General features: G+C 51.5%; 1 protein-coding gene across 4 annotated transcripts in view; it reads left to right on the top strand.

Annotated features, from left to right (window-relative positions):
- ZBTB16 (zinc finger and BTB domain containing 16) overlaps positions 1-5,217 on the top strand; it is a 184,805-nt gene extending 179,588 nt beyond the window's left edge. For all 4 annotated transcript variants that reach the window (XM_037151324.2, XM_037151322.2, XM_037151323.2 and 1 more), the window contains exons 6-7: positions 2,800-2,967; positions 4,855-5,217. In XM_037151324.2, the coding sequence (XP_037007219.1) occupies positions 2,800-2,967; positions 4,855-5,084 (398 nt within the window). In that variant the 3' untranslated portion in view covers positions 5,085-5,217. The remainder of the gene's footprint in view (positions 1-2,799; positions 2,968-4,854) is intronic.
- The last annotated feature ends 10,789 nt before the right edge of the window (positions 5,218-16,006 follow it).

Raw genomic sequence — 16,006 nt, 5'->3', positions numbered from 1 at the left:
TACCGGGAAACCACGAGGTAAGGACAGACCCCTGTGGTCACAGGTGCACTAGGCAGGCCGGAGGGGGCTCTGAGGAGTCTCGTTTGTCCTGCACTTAATGTCAAGCTCATTAAAGAGGCTACAGAGTTAATCAACATACCACAAATTGGATTTTGAGTTGCACAGCCAGTTTTGTGTGCATTATGGCAGTACTGACATGATTAGCTCCCGGGGTGAGGGTTTTGGACCAGGTGCTTGCCATGTTTCCAAAGCTCTATGTGCATGCACACGTGTGCACATGGATTTGCACGTGTGCGTGTGTGTGAGTTTTTCTTTTTTTTCCCTGGGCCGACTCTGGAGGTTTCCTATTTAACCTCATTTAACATGTGATCCACTTTGTAATTAAATTATAAAAATCTAATTAAACAAACCTCTCTGTCTTAACCCTTTGTTTTTTAAACTCTTAGGGCCCTCCCCACCCCCTGGAGGGGAGGGCACAGGCGCTGGTTGCCCCCAGCCGGGCGGCGACTGATGTACATTTTAATTACCAGGTCTGGCTGAAGTCTCCCATGGCCTTACTTTATTTATTTATTTATATCTTAATGAGGATACAGAATCCTTGATTAAAGTCGTAATCATTGCTGATTCAGTAAGGAGGGGTGCTGGATGTCAGACGGGCCGTGTGCTCAGCCATCTGCACAGAGTGGCACGCGGGCGCAGGCACGCATGCACTCGCCTCCCCAGCTACTCGGGGCCGGGGTCTGCACGGGCCTCTCCTCCCCAGGGGCTGGCGGCCAGGGCAGGCAGTCTGCACGGCCCTGGCAGCGAGAGCACAGCAGGTGCTGTGAACCCCAGATCTGCGTGTCGGGGACTCAGAGCAGGGACTCGGCCAGGGCAGTGCCCCACAGACTGGTGAGAGGTGGCTCTGCTCTCGGAGCCTCTTCTTATCTGATCTCTCGGTGGAATTGCTTCTCCCCACCCCTGTGTGCCCTTGGTGCTTCCTGCAAATCTTTCACCCATGAGAGAGCCCGCCAGTGGGCAGACCCCAGAATCCACTCCCCGCAGAGCCTTAAAAACCCTTCAGAGCCATCAGAAGAGATGAGAATTTATGTGGGTGCAGGGGCCTGCCTTCAAGAGGGGGGAGCTTGGGGTAGCGACCTGAGAGAAGAGACTAAAATATCATTTTAAAGAGGAAGTGAAGGCACAGGCATGCGAGTCTATAACGAGAAGGACAATTTATGCCCAGGCACGAGCACAGTTTGACATGGGGATAATGAAAAAACGTAGGTCATTGTGGATGACTTAAACCTTCAGCAGCTGAAGAAAATGTATGAAATGCAGAGGACATTACACGGTTGGCAGCCCCGCACATCTGCAGGGGGACAAGTGAAATACAGTGGGCCATTCTTTACCATAAACTGTGGTTGTTGGAGATGCAGCCCAGAGAAATTGTAATTACAGTGACAAGACGAATCAGCGATATTTAAATATTCATGAACAAAGTCTGGGGTGATCAATCTATCTTTATTGTCTGTGCCTTCACTCCTCTAATAAATAAGTAGCTGAAGTCTTCACCTTTTATCCCACAAAGCCCCCACTTTGGGTACAAAACGAAAAAAGGTTAACCCCCCACACCCCAACCCAACCACGCACCTTCCAGGGACTTTGGAACACACAGCAAGGAGGCTGGTGGGCACAGCTCCCAGGCCGAGGAAGGGCAGTTCTGCCCACATTGCACATGCCCAGCGTCCATGAGTGTCTGCTCTGGGTTGTCCTTGTGTTTCGTGCTGAGGCTGCGGGGATGCACAGAGCTCCCTTTTCATCCTCGAGGCGCTTCCATTTAGAAGCACGGGGGCATGGCAGTAGACACAGTACATGTCAGTTAGCAATCCGAGACCTTTCCAGTGTCCAGGCTCTGGAGCCAGACCAGACTCAGCTCTTTACTTGCTATTTGACCTTAGGGACTATGTTTAAGCATCTCTAAGCATCTTATTTTTCTCATTGGTAAAATGAGAAAAATAGCAGTATCTTTCTTGTAATATTGTTGCAGTGATTACATGATATGATCCGTGTGAAGTTCTTAGTACAGTAGGGAGCACTCAACAAAGATGTGGGCCATTTTAATTAGAAAGTGTCATGAAAATGATACTATTACTGCTAAAAGAAAATGCAGGACTTTTTTTCCTCATTGGGGACAGAGAAGAAAGTGTAACTCATTTTGCCCGAGGAGCTAAAGAGAAGCTTCCAAATGGGGTGATTTTTGAGCTGGGTCTTGAAGGATGACTAGGAGTTCGCTGGGAAGAGACAGAGAAATCGGAGAGAACAGCCGTCTAAAACTGGAACAGGAAAAGAGCGGGAGGCATGTGGGGAGCAATGTTCTTCTGGCTGTTCCCCAGATGGGAGGGGCTTTTGAAAAGTAGGGCTGTCAGGCCAGAGTGGTGTTTGCCCCTGACCAGAGGGGAGAAAGAGATTATCCGAAGTGGCGAGGTGAGGTATTAGAGCCCCCAGGTCTGCTGTCCCTTGCGGGAACCTGCTTTCTGGGGACTGCTGTTCATCGCTAAACCAAATGGGCTTTCTTTTCCTGAGACTGGCCCGGGACCCACGGATGACCGCTGGGCCACAGGAAGGTATGGACATGTGTGGACACGTACTCCCTGTTTATGTTGGGGGAGCTGGGAGAGGCTGGGCGTCCTTATGTCCTTTTTACAGGTGGTGAATGCAGGCAGTCTCGTGCGCCTGGTGCACTGAATGTGCCTTGCTATCCCCTAACGTGGGGGTAGGGGATAAGCAAGGGTCTGAACAAACCCCTTGTCCTCACAGGAGACCACCCGTATGAGTGTGAGTTCTGTGGCAGCTGCTTCCGGGACGAGAGCACACTCAAGAGCCACAAACGCATCCACACGGGCGAGAAACCCTACGAGTGCAATGGCTGTGGCAAGAAGTTCAGCCTGAAGCACCAGCTGGAGACACACTATAGGGTGCATACAGGTACTGAGGGCCAGAGATGACACCTGAGCTGGGTCTGGAACCTGCGTTGGGCGGGGGCGGGTGGGGGGGGACAGATGGTTTCCCAGAGAAGCCCAGGTCTGAACCAAAGAGCAGAATGGGCTCTGTTAAGGCTTTGTATGTTGACTCGAGTGCCACTGGCCCCTTGCAAGGCTGAGGCAGACCTTGCTAATCCATTGAGGCACCCTTTCCATGAGCCCAGACTAGTCCCCCATGCAGCTATACCAATAGTTCACAGATCACGTCTATTTGTGAATCCCGAATTAGGTTTCCTCAATGAGCTGAAAGTGAAGGTCTGGATAATTCTTTACTTGATGGTTAGAGCAAGAATTGGCATTGAGTTAGGTTATGATGAGGGTTACAGTTAGATTCTGAGATCAGAGGATCAGATATATTTAATAAACCTTGTATGTGTATACTGTTTTCCCATTTTCGTGGGACTTCACATTCCTTTTTACATTAAAGAAATGTGAGCTGCTGTCCTCCTGGGAGTCTGAGGACAGAACAAGTGGAAGTAGTCCCCTTACATCCAGAACTGCCAGAGTTGAGGGCAGTGGAACGCCAGAGCTGGGCTGTACCTGCTGTGGAAGCCAATTTTGCACATCTCTTCCCAACTGCAAGTTCAGTAGCATCACCTTGGTTTCTTAACATTGGCCATGGTGGGCATAGTCACAACGTAGCCATGGGCACATGCTACAAATGCAGGCTTTTGGGAGAACCAGTTGTTACACACTTTATCACCAGTACACCACTGATTGGGGAAAGGTAGCTATTCAGAAGGACTTCCTCTGAGGACAAGAGGTAGTGGAATCTGGCAGACTAGGAAGACCCCCTGGAGGAGGGGAGATAGCCGTGCTTTGCAGAGGAGAGGGGACCTCTGCGGGAGGGTCAGAGTGGGCAGGGGGAACAGTAAGCAGAGGCTACGTGTTGTCATAACTCTGCTTTCTTGCATCGGCTTCAAGGAGAGCATGGGATGCTCATTGCTGACCACTAGAGTGACCCACAGGATTCCCCAGAGCCCTGGGCTTCCTTAGCCCCTTGTCGGAGATAGGACCCGGCAGGTGGATCATTAAATGCATTGGCAGTGACTATTGTAAATAGCAGGTCAATAGTTAGATCACTTTGGCTGTTCATTACTTCATTATGTGCTGGGCCTCTGCATGGAGGAGTATTGATAGCAAGATGGCTGGCCAGTTAATTACTGTATTGGAACGAGGCTCCCTCACACCCTCTGCTCAGCTCCAGGGGAATCTGACGGAGGGGAGGTTGGGTAGCAGCCAGCCCGTGGCCGTGCGCGCCCAGGCTTCCTGTCCCTCCCCCATTTTAGCCCCAGGGGGCGGTTGGGTCTAGTACCTCATGTGATGACTAGCAAGCCCCAGACGCAGCCTGTGTGAAGGATGGGGTCACCCCAGTTTCAGCCCATCTGTACTCCCCGCCATCTGTAGCCCTGTTCTCCTGGAAAGGAGGTCTGCTGAAAGGCCATCCCCAAGGAAGCTGTGGGCCCCTGGTGCCCTTTCTAGACCTCCATTTCCTCCCTTCGGAGAGGAAGGGTCTGTGCTCCTGGGAGAGTCAGGAAGAGGAAGGCCGGGGGCTGGAACTGCGCTGCAGACCCACAGCCACCAGCCGCACGTGGCATTTAAATTAATTACAGCGAAATCATATGAAAAGTGTAGTTCCCAGTCACGCTGGCCATAATTCAGGGTACTCAACTGCCATATGTGACTAGCGGCTACCCTACCGGGTGATGGCATCTACCACTGTGGAAAGTGCCACATTAGAACAATCTCCAACAAGCCCACGGGTGGACCGAGGGCCCAGAGCATCACTGTGAAGGCCCTCACAGCCTCTCCCTCTGTCTTCCTTCCACAGGTGAGAAGCCCTTTGAGTGTAAGCTGTGCCACCAGCGGTCCCGGGACTACTCGGCCATGATCAAGCACCTGAGGACGCACAACGGCGCCTCGCCCTACCAGTGCACCATCTGCACAGAGTACTGCCCCAGCCTCTCCTCCATGCAGAAGCACATGAAGGGCCACAAGCCTGAGGAGATCCCACCTGACTGGAGGATAGAGAAGACTTACCTCTACCTGTGCTATGTGTGAAGCCAGGCCGGGCAGGGGCAGAGAAGTGGGAGTGAGAAGAGAAGTTAGAGAAGGATGAAGTCAAGGAAGGATTGTGCACAAAAACAAAAAAACATATATATATATATATATATATATATATATATATATATATGGATAAGGAAAAAAAGAAGAAAAAGGAAACCTGATAAGTGTCGAGCCTTGGATTCTCTGGGGCTCCAGGTGACTTGGAAACCTGGCCACGCCCCTTCCATGGGCCTCCATCCTCCTCTCTGGCTGGGGGTTGACCTGAGTTTTCTGAATAGGGTGGAGGTGGTTTTGTTCAGTTCAGATGGTGGTGTGTGTCTCTCTTCCCTCTACCCAGACCCTCTTTTTACATCCAGAAATGGAGGCTAGGGAGAAGGTGAAGGGTGTTCTGGTCAGAGCCAAACAGTTGCTGCCTGCCATCCTCTGACTCTCAGAAGAAGGAGGTGGGGGAGGGGGGCAGAGGCGGGGACCTGCAGAGGGTGGGGCCGGGCTGACACTCAAAGTGGCAGCCCTTGTTGGCTGGGAGTGCGTCAGAGTGGGAAGGGCTCTTCCCTTCCCAGCACTCTGTTCATCCATTGCGTTGCTCTGCTCTTCCCCATCTGGGTGTCCCCTCGTGGTCTTCCGGAGCCTCATGGCTCTGGCCCCTACCCCAGCTCTTTGTCCCTGCCTCCCCTTGACCCCTGTCCTCCTCCAGCCCTCTAGTCAGGAAGCTGTGTCTGACCCCAGAGTCCCACTCCCACCCTTAGCTTCTGAGAACACAGAACAAATAGAATAGCCCACCCTTGGAAAGCCCTATCCTGAGTGAGATTTCCTGCCAAGCTGCTTTTGCTTTCCACATGGAAAAACCTAACTAAATACATGTGGTCCCACCACACAGACAGACACGAATCCACAGTACCCTGAGTTCGGTTCCCAGGAGAAGGAATCCATGAAAGGGTTCATTGTCCAAGGGGAGGACAGGGGTGTCCTTCTCCAGAGGTGCCTTCCACCTGGAGAAGGGAACACCTGCCCAGGAGTCAGGGCCAAGGTACTGGCTGAGGGAGGGCTCTGCGCAGTCATTCTGGGAACCCTCTGAACCACCCAGACCTGGTGAGCGCAGTGGAAAACCCAGGTGGACAAGGTGGCCCAGAATTCCTGGCTCACAGTGTGCTCCCCCCACTTCACAGGGAGGAGGAAGAGGAAGAGCTGTTGAAAGCGCTTTGGCCTTGTGTTCTTTTCTGTGTCCTCGGTTCCCCTGTTAGCACATTGTACTTGAATTACCTCAGTTTTTTGTGACCTCATGAGCTTTTGTAACCCCTGTATCCCTTTTTCGGTTGGGGGTTGGAGGAATGGGGGGGTGTTCTTTTCTGTTACTTGTGTAAATTAGTAGTTGGTTTAATGCCCACCAGCTGGCCAAGGCCCCCGTGCCAGAGCACTGGGAGGAGCCGTGCTGAAGGAAGGATCAAGGACCGGTGCTCAGGATCTGCGTGTGGGGGCTGGGCCAGCAGCCCTCGGGGGAGGGGCGGTGTGCTGGGGGTCTCTGTCCTCCCCGTTGGCTCAGCCCAGCCCGGCATGAGCTCGTTGTGCCCAGCACCGGTTCAGCCTGCCACACTCTGGACGAGACCCCCTTTCCGACAATTTGCTGGGTCCTTCGGGTCTGGGGGCCTGTGTTGCTCCCATCCTTGTGATTGTGTGGCCCCGCCTCTGTGTGCATTATCGTTACCAAAATTGGTCTGTTTTCCCGGCTGCTGCGCGCTGTGCCAGTCTTGGTTTTGTTGCGTTGGGGTGGGGGTGTTGTTTTTCTGAAAGCTACCTCTTATGTTTGTCCAGTTCTTTTGTCCCCTTTCTGCCTCTGGTTCTGCTGCTCTGCTCCCTTCTCCCCGGTCTCCCCACCCTGATTTTGGGAAAGCATATTTGCAATATTTGTGTTCACTGTGGGAGGGGCCCTCCGTTTCATCTCATGCTTTATTTGTAAAAGTTTTTTTTTTTTTCCTTTCTCTTTCTGAGAAAGTTGTGGCTGCGTTATCTTAGGTTTTAAGAAAGTGGTTTAGGGAAGTGGTTTGGGGAGAGAGGTGGTGAGGAACATGGGGAAGTCAGAGGGATGGGCTCTGCTGTGACTGCCCCCTCCCCCGTCCCTCAGTACCAGCCCTCCTGCCTCCCCTGCAGTCTCACCCACCAAATCTGAAGGCCTTAAAAATTGCGTTGGGGATGTATTATTAACTGGGGGGAGGGGGACTGTGTCGCTAGACTGTCGATTGGGGATGATAAAGTAGAGAGGATGATATTTTGCCATTGTAATAATGACTTAGTGCTTTGGAAAGGAAAAAACAGTTAAACTTGAAATATGTGACTAGAGCAGTTGTTGTGTCTATAATGTGAAAAGAGTGAAATCTTTGGGGGAGGAGCCATCTGTAAGAAATCATTATGCACTATTGCTTCCTCCCCCAACCTGGGAAGGAAGGGGCACTGGCTGGCCCTCAGGGGATCTGTAAATCCCAGAAAATAGTACTTTTACAGCAAGATGTCGTTCAGCTTTGGTGGGGAAGGGGAAGAAAGTCACACTGTTCCATAGACCTCGCTGACACCTCGTGCTGTTCCCTGGCCCTTTCCACGCAGCCCGGTCTCCTCCCCTGTTCATAAAAGCTGAGAGGGTTGAGCTAATCTTTAAAAATTGTACTATTTTTATAACGTTTGTTAATTCCTGCGTCAGTTCTGCAGGAACTTGCCCTTTCCTTTTGTAATGTGAATAGCGAAAAAAAGACAAAAAAAAACCCTACCACCACCACCAAAAAGATATCCCTCTGTGTGTATGTGCGTGTGTGCCATTTGTGTGAGGTTGTGCGTTAAATCATGCAGTATAGTTGTAGTCGGCTGTTGCAGCATTGGATGCTACTAAATCGGCACCTGTCTGTCCCCACCGTCCCTGAGGAAACCCTGACAGGGAGGCAGGAGAGAGGGGCAGGACACATGGTTTGTGGAGAACACTGTGTGGGAGACTTCTCTGTCTGTTTTTCCTTTATTCCTCCCAGCATCCCCATGAAGACTCGGACACCCTGAACAGAGTCCGACATGCCTCTTTTTTAGCTTCCCACTCACAAATACAATCCCCACCTTGCCAAGGCCTTCTCGGCCAGCTCGATGGCCAAGGTGAGAGCCAGAAATTATCTGGAGGCTTTAGATGTGTCTGGATAAAGGGGGCTGAGGAGACTAGGAGGGTAGAGGCTTCTCTCCCCAAAGGTGAGAGAGCTGAGTGGTTTTACTCCCCTCTGCTTTCTGCCAACTGCTGACAACCCTGCTCACTACTGCCTTATCCAGCATCTAAAAATGTCTCCAGTCCATGTCCCTTGATGCTTTTGGTGACATTTACCCCTTACTAATGTGCTTTTCCCCTGTTCACTCCTTCACTCATTCAAAGCATTAAATCCTATGTGTGTATATAGGATAGACAGATATATATATATATATATACATATATATATAGTGAGATATATATATATATATAGGAAGAGAGAGATATAAGATAGAAAGTATCAGTGCTGCTTTGGAGGAGGCCACAGATATGAGGAGAGTAGATCTGGGGTGCAGGGGCGGGTAGGGAGGCTGGGGGACCCCGTGATTCAGTACAATCCAGGGATGCAATGTGGGCTGGTTTAATCTTCGTGCCTGAACAGTTTTCCATGTTTAGGGGGAAAAAACGGAAGAAAATACTGCTGCAATTTTTCACAAGTGTATGGTACCCTTCAGGATGCTATTGGTACAGCCAGCTGCTGGGGGTCAGGGCCTGGGAGGGAGAAGGCCCTTTGGGTTACCTCCTTCCAGGGCAGTGAGCGGTGGTGGGGGTGGTCCCTGGACTCCATCTGTGAGGCATGGCAGGGGGCAGATTTGTGACCACTTCCTTGCAAGCCCCAAAAGAGTGGAAACTGGGGGCACAGGATGTAAGACAGAAAAGCAGGAAAAGATCAGACTGTTGATTCATTTTTCCTGGGCCTGTGTTACATTTTTTTTTCTCTCCTCCCATCTTGTTTCCTCCTTCCTGGAGCTTCCTGGCGGCACTTACCTGGATATTTCAGTGGGAGGTAAAAAAGCCAGACCAGCCCTTCACAGTGAAACTGATGGGTGGAGGGAAAAGGCAGAGCTGGCCAGGAGAGAGGTGGGAGACGGGCCGGGGAGGCTGGGGCATTGGGGGTGGGGACAGGGCAAGAGGTGCACAGGCCGGAGAAGCCGGCAGCCCTGCTGCCTCCCTGAGTCCGTGGTGTCCCACTTGTAGACAGGGTACCTGCCTCCTGGTGCGTGTCCTAGAGTTTGTCCACAAAGTGTTATGCATGATCTTTGTGAGGTGAAGAAGCCGAGGTGGTGCACCCTGACATCGACCCATATATATAAAGATAAATATAAATATATATGTATGTAAATTATAGCACTGAGGGCCTTGCTGCCCTGCTGGACCAAGCAAACTAAGCCTTTTGGTTTGGGTATTATGTTTTGTTTTGTGACTTGTTTTTGTGGCTTGTCGTATGTCGTGACAGCACAAGTGCCAGTCCGATTGCTCTGTATCACAGATAGTGTTTTTAATTAATTGATGTTCTAGTTCATGTCTACCTCAGCACCTCCTCTTAGCCTAATTTTAGGAGGTTGCCCAATTTTGTTTCTTCAATTTTACTGGTTACTTTTTTGTACAAATTCTCTCCCCCCCACCATCCCCTCTCTGTCCTTCTCTCCCTTCCCCCTTCTGTCCTCTCCCCCCTCCTCCCCTCATTTCTGTGTGTTCCATTCTCTCTCTCTCTCTCCCCCTCCCCCCTCCTGCCCTGACACAGCCCGGTGACCCCCAAATTGTGCTTGCCAGTCATATCCGTCCTGGTCCCCAAGCAGCCCCCTCGAAGTTGTGCGGTCCTGGTTGCAGCTTTCCGCATCTGCCTTCGTTTCGTGTAGATTGATGCGTTTCTTTGTAATTTCAGTGTTCTGACAAGATTTAAAAAAAATGAATTTACTGCTGCAGGTTTTTTTCTCTCTCCATGTGTCACTAAGTGAAGTTTGTGCCTTCTATAGCAAAGAGAATATTTTTTACATCCTACTAACAGTAGATTTTTTTGTAGTGAACATTTTTTGTATTTTTATTTATAAGTCTCATAAGAAAAATAGCAATGTTCAGTTGTATACCTTGAATCTGCAGTTAGAAGAGAATAAAGTTAATTCAGTTGTCTCTGGCTTGAAGTGTCCCCATTTTTAAAACCTAGTTTGTCTTTTCTCCTGTTTCTTGGGTGGGAACATGGTACAGAAACTGAGATTTCTATCTGGGGTGGGGGCAGAGAAAGCTCTGGACGATACGCGTGCAGCCTTATTATATGTTACTTGTATGCCATATTTACCAGGCACATACCCACTCCATGACATATTTTTCTAATACTTAAAAAAAATAGTGTTGGCCCTTGGCCAGGTGGCTCGGTTGGTTAGAATGTCACCTTGATACACCAAGGTTGTGGCTTCAATCCCCAGTCAGGCCACATACAAGAATCAACTAGTGAATGTATAGATAAAGGGAATAGCAGATTGGTCTCTCTCTCTTTCTTTCTCTCTCTCCCCCTACCTTTCTCTAAAATCAATTAAAAATTTTTGAAGATTTTATTTACTTATTTTTAGAGTAGAAAGGAGGGAAAGAGAGAAACATCAGTGTGTAGTTGCCTCATGCTCCCCCTACAGGGGATCTGGCCCACAAGCCAGGCTTGTGTCCTGATTGGGAATTGAACCAGCAACCTTTCGGTTCGCATGCCAGCACTCAATCCACTGAGCCACACCAGCCAAGGCATAAAATCAATAAAATTTTAATAGTGTTAAGTACAGTACTTTTATTTGAATCTTGGTACAGTACAATGCATGGAGTAGGCGCTGGTTCATTTATTGCTTCAACACAGGCACTCATTCAGTAAGTTGGACCAGTCACTGTTGGAGGCCTTGGCAACACAGCAGGGATGGAACAGATGACCCCTGCCCTCAGGAGGCTGACACTCTGGTTAGCCCCGAAGTCCAAATCTGTTTACTTCGGCTATTACTTTCTGGGGATCACATAGCTGGTAAGTGGCTGAGTCAGAACTTGTAACCAAATCTGACATCAAATTAGTTCTCCCAGGACTCCAGAGGCCAGACTGTCTTCTGTCTGGTCTTTATTAATAGAGACACTTTTAACTTCTTAGCTTAAGCAAGCTTCAAAAGTCAGTCAACAAGAAGCTGCCACCCAGTTGAAGGTCCCTGGGCCTGTGGCAGCCAAGCTCTGGAGAAAGGAGATTGAAATGGAGGTGGAGATGCAAGCCCAGCATCACCACTGGGAAAACAAAGCGTTCCCACAAAACTCGGGTGCCCTTCCCTCCCGTCTCCTCTGCCTGTCTCTGGGCCAAGGCTCCTTCTCTAGGCCTTGCTTCTTTCCTCTCACTGGGGATGGGATTTTGCCCTTGTTGTCTGGAGCCGGAAAACCAATTCCGCCCAATCCTGGGTGTACCGGCTCAGTGCATTTGCCTGAGGCCATCCTGCCTGCCCTGCTCTGACCAGAGTAATCCATCTGCTCACTAAAACCTCGGGGCACAGTGATGATGGCTGCAGGGCCCTCCTGGGGTGGGAAACAAGGTTTGGGGGCCGGCATTATTGGGAGTCACTGGGAGCTATCCCTCCGCACCCGGCTGACGCGGCAGTCTGCGAGGAAAGGCCCGTTCTTTGCGCCCCCTGCCTGCTCTGGGCGTGGGCTGGAAGAGTAGCCCTTCAACCCTCTTGGCCCCTGAGGTCTGGGGTCTGCGGAACCCTGGGGTCCCCGGGTGGAGAACACCTGGGGCAACACTTACCACCCTAGAAGCCCTTCCCGGGAACAGCACCGCAGGGGGCTTCCCAGCCCCTCTAAGCCAGTGGCTTTTCTGTCCGGTTTTACTTCTTTCCTCTCTACTCTTCTCTTCCATCGTTCCTTTCCTTCCTCTCTCTTCTTTCATCTAATCTTTCTTCCCTCTCTCCACTCCTGTCTCTTTCTCGTTATTTCTCTTTTTTCTTTTCCTTTTGTCTGTCCCACATTCTTTCTTTCTCTCCCCACATTTCTCATCTCAGAAAAAATCCTCTCCCCAAAATACGTTTGATTTGATTCTGAGCCTCTGTCTCCATTCCTCCAGGCCGTCCGTCCACCCATCCCTTTCTTCTCTGGGTCCCCTCAGTCCCCAGGCCTCACGCCCCTCCCCCCCACTCCCTCCCCCCTCAGGCCTCAGCTTTCTCTTGACAGATGGGAGGGCAGTGAGCACTCCCTCTTTAAAACAACATTTAATCACCGTTTTCTGTTCTTGGACATCAAAGCTGGGGCTTAGGCGCTGCACTGGGGTCGCTGTGGTGCAGGCTCTGGGGGAGAGGAGGTGAGTGAATAGGGGCCAGGCTGAATGGGCTTTGTGTGGCCGTCAGGGTCTGCCTGCTTTACGTGCTCTTTGACCCAGATATGATCTCATGGAGAGAAAGGGGCCCTGGCCAGGCCAGTCTGAGAACACTCCTCCATCTGACTCCATCCTCCTCCCTCCCTCCCGATCCCAGACCGCAGCTGCCCCCTGCCCCAGCCCTGCAGCAGTGGGCAGCCTCCTCCGGGACAGGGCTTGCCAGGAGGGCACTCCGCTGGGGTCAGCAGAGGGGTCAGGCAGCCAGGGGAGGGCTGCATTCCTCCCGAGTGTGTTTCCAAGGATATTTGGTGGGAGCCCCCCCCACATACGATGTCCCTTCTGGCCAGGGCTGCTTGGGTTCAGGTGGGCACTTGGGTCACAGATGAGCCTTAACAGCTCTCTGTCCAGCCAGTCTAACAGGCTCCCCTCTGCCCAAAGGTGGGATCCCGTAGAGATCTGCTAAAAGCTTCAGCAGGATGTGAGAAGAGGGACATGTGGCACTAAGTCCAAGGCCACGGCCTTCCCCATCCAGTTCTACATGGCCAGACTCCCCACAGGGCTGTAGGAGGAGAGATGGCTGGGGGGAGCACAAACCCCAGCTCTCTGCCTCCCTCCATTCCAACTTTTGCTTTCTCTCTGCAGCCAAAGGGGTTTTCCAAAAATGCAAATAGCATCATGCCATTCTCTTGACTAAAGGCCGGAGGGGCTCCTCATTACTCTTAGGATGAAATTCAAACTCCTTAACGAGGCTCACAAGACCTCTGGTGCCAGAGCCCCTGTGCTCACCCCCACGCAGCCTCGTCTCAGAATCAACTCAACTACGTGTCCTCTGGCCGCCTCGTACTCTCTGCTCCTGACGCCTGGACCACAGATGATTGCTGGAAGACACAGAGATCCGCCCCGCTGTGGGCACATACAGTGTCCTCTTGTGAGAATGGCACTGACACACACTCACTTCCCTTCTGCCTGGTTATCTCAGCTTCTCATTATTCAGGTCTCCGCTCCAGCCTTACCTCTCTCAGGAGACCTTCCATAGCCACCCAGCTGGACTGGGGCCTCCTGTGCAGAGCCTCTGTGCTACCAGTCGCTGTAGTGCACATAACCACCTGCTTTCTTAACTCTTATCATTACCCCAACTTTAAGCTTTTTGCGGGGCAAGAACTCTGTATTGATTATCTTCCTGTTCCCAGATCCTAATGCTGTCTGGTACGCTGTATGCACCCAATAAATCTTTGTTGAATAAACGAATAAGAGGAAGAGGCGGGAAAGGAGGGAAGGAGGGAGGCAATTAGTACTGGGGCTGAGGTTGCAGTTGCCAAGGAATGTGAAACCGGATAATCCTGTGCCCATCACCTGCCCGCCTAGGCACCTCCACGTGCATGCGTGTCACCAGCTGCACAGAAGCAGAGGCGCTCCTGCTTCCCCTCACATGTGTCCATTCACAGAGTCACCTCAACAGTGTTTGTTTGCCATGTGCAAAGGGAGGGACACCCAGCACAGGGCCGTGAACATCACAGGTAGAGCACCGCCCAGGCATTGCTATGTGTGTACAGGTGTGCACGTGCACTCGTGCAGGTGAGATCAAGACGGGCAGCAGTCCCCTAGCAATCTCTAGGTCCGGGCCCACCATCCTCACTCCCAGGCCTTGGCCCTCCTGGGCTGGTAGGGGGGCCGGCTCCTCTCTGGGCTGTGTTTTCTGCTCTCTGGGGGGTGCCTCAGTGAAAGTGAACTCACTCATTTAAACCTGACTCTCCGCCCTGCAGTCCCCTGCAGTGCTAATTACCCTGTAGTTCTAAACTGATTGCTGTACACTAAGCTTAAGCCCTCCTTTATTTATTTACTGACTACATTAATAGCAAAGCCACTGCTTTCAGCTGCCCCCAACTGTATGCTGGCTGGATGCGCCTGTTCTTCTGCATCTCCCCAGGGAGTTGGGTGCAGAGGCAGCCTGGCATAGAGCCCCCAAATCTGCTACCCTTACCAAGTCCCTTGGGCCAGACAATAGTGAGAAAAATCATTGCCTTTGTCCACACTTACTCCAGACCCAAGGGAGAGGGCTCCTTCTCTGCTTCGGACTCTTCAGAAGAGTGGGAGCACACATCACACCGCAGTTCACCCACCAGGAGCTTCCCTTCAGCTTTCACGACTCCTGTGAGGTGCTGAGCACCAGCCACATTTTACAGATGGGTAAACTGAGGCTGTGGCCCTGGAGCTGTCAGTGCTGACGCTAGACTTGAAGTGAGACTGAGTCCCAGCAGCTCTGTTCTTTCCTCTTTGCAGACCGCCTATCAGAGAGCTGCCCTCCCCTCTCCTGCCCCCGCATCCACCAATCTCCTTTCAGTTGTAAGTTCTCAGAGCTTCGACCCTGCCATGAGGGAGGAAGTCCTGTGTTAATCAAAACTTCTACCTCCCAGCTTCTTCTGTCTCATTCACATGCTTTGCCCAGAATTTGCTGGTAATTTAGGCACTAGAGCCTTTCCTTCATACTCAGTGGCCTCTCCCCAGGGCACACCTAATCAAACCTGAGCTACCCCATTATCTTTCTCCACCACTCACATTTGGGCAAGTCTGGGCAACCCACTGCGGGCTCCCTGGTGACAGTGTCCTGCCTGTTCTCCTATTCCAGTGTGCATTTGCGCCCATAGCCAGGCACTGCCTACTTCTCTGAGTGCCCTCCTGTCCCACGGTAAAGCTGTCCCATGGACTTAGGGCATGGCAGCATTCCAAAGACCAGATAGGCACCACCGAGGATGTAGCTTATGGACCCATGGAATCAAACACTCAGGCTCTCCTTTGATTTGAAATAGCCTGATGGCTGCTGTGCTGGGCAACCCCTAAGGAAGGGAGCAGTTGGGGTCTGGCAGAAAGAACCTGGGGTTCAGAGTCAAGATGACCTTGGTCTGAGGTCACTTCCGCCATTGCCTGTGTGACCTTGACTACATCTCAAAATCACTCTAAGATTCTGTTTCCTCCACTGCAAAATGGGGCAGAGCAATGCCTGCCTTGTCTACTCTCAGGTCGATCATCTACTGACGTATAAGCCACGAGAGTCAGCTTTCCAAATGCCATGGTGCTATAAAGTGAGTTATAAAGGGGGGCAGCTCAGGGGTGGCCTGGGAGAGGAGCTAATGGCCTAGACGGTCATTTCCAGGCAAGAGCCCCCAATAGCTAGAACCCAGGAACCTGGGAGTTTGGATTGATACATCTGCCCTCCGCGGGCATCACTGGGACTCTGTCACCACCTAGTGGGTACGGGCTGCGGGTGCTCCTGCTACTCAGGTGGGTCTGGAGAGTGACTGGGAAAACACCTGGTTCCTTTTGGTTCCCTGCTATTCCAGGTAGAGCTGCACAAGGGGAGAGTGTGGTCCAGATTTATGCCAGAGAAGAAAGGCCTTAAGCTACGTGGTAGAAAGTTCAGTTGGACTTCCCAGAATTTCTCCTGAGTCAACATTTCTATACTGACCCCTTTTCGCCCACCTTCCCCCCGCTGACTGTCTGGCCACGTCAAATCCTGAAAGGCTGGACTGGGAGCTGTTGTCAGCCAGG

The sequence above is a fragment of the Artibeus jamaicensis genome, unplaced genomic scaffold (genome assembly GCF_021234435.1).
Source record: "Artibeus jamaicensis isolate MK-2021 breed Jamaican fruit bat unplaced genomic scaffold, CSHL_Jam_final contig_585, whole genome shotgun sequence".
Lineage (NCBI taxonomy): Eukaryota > Metazoa > Chordata > Mammalia > Chiroptera > Phyllostomidae > Artibeus > Artibeus jamaicensis.
The sequence above is the reverse complement of the archived record's forward strand: the minus strand, read 5'-3'. Positions and strand labels throughout refer to the sequence as shown.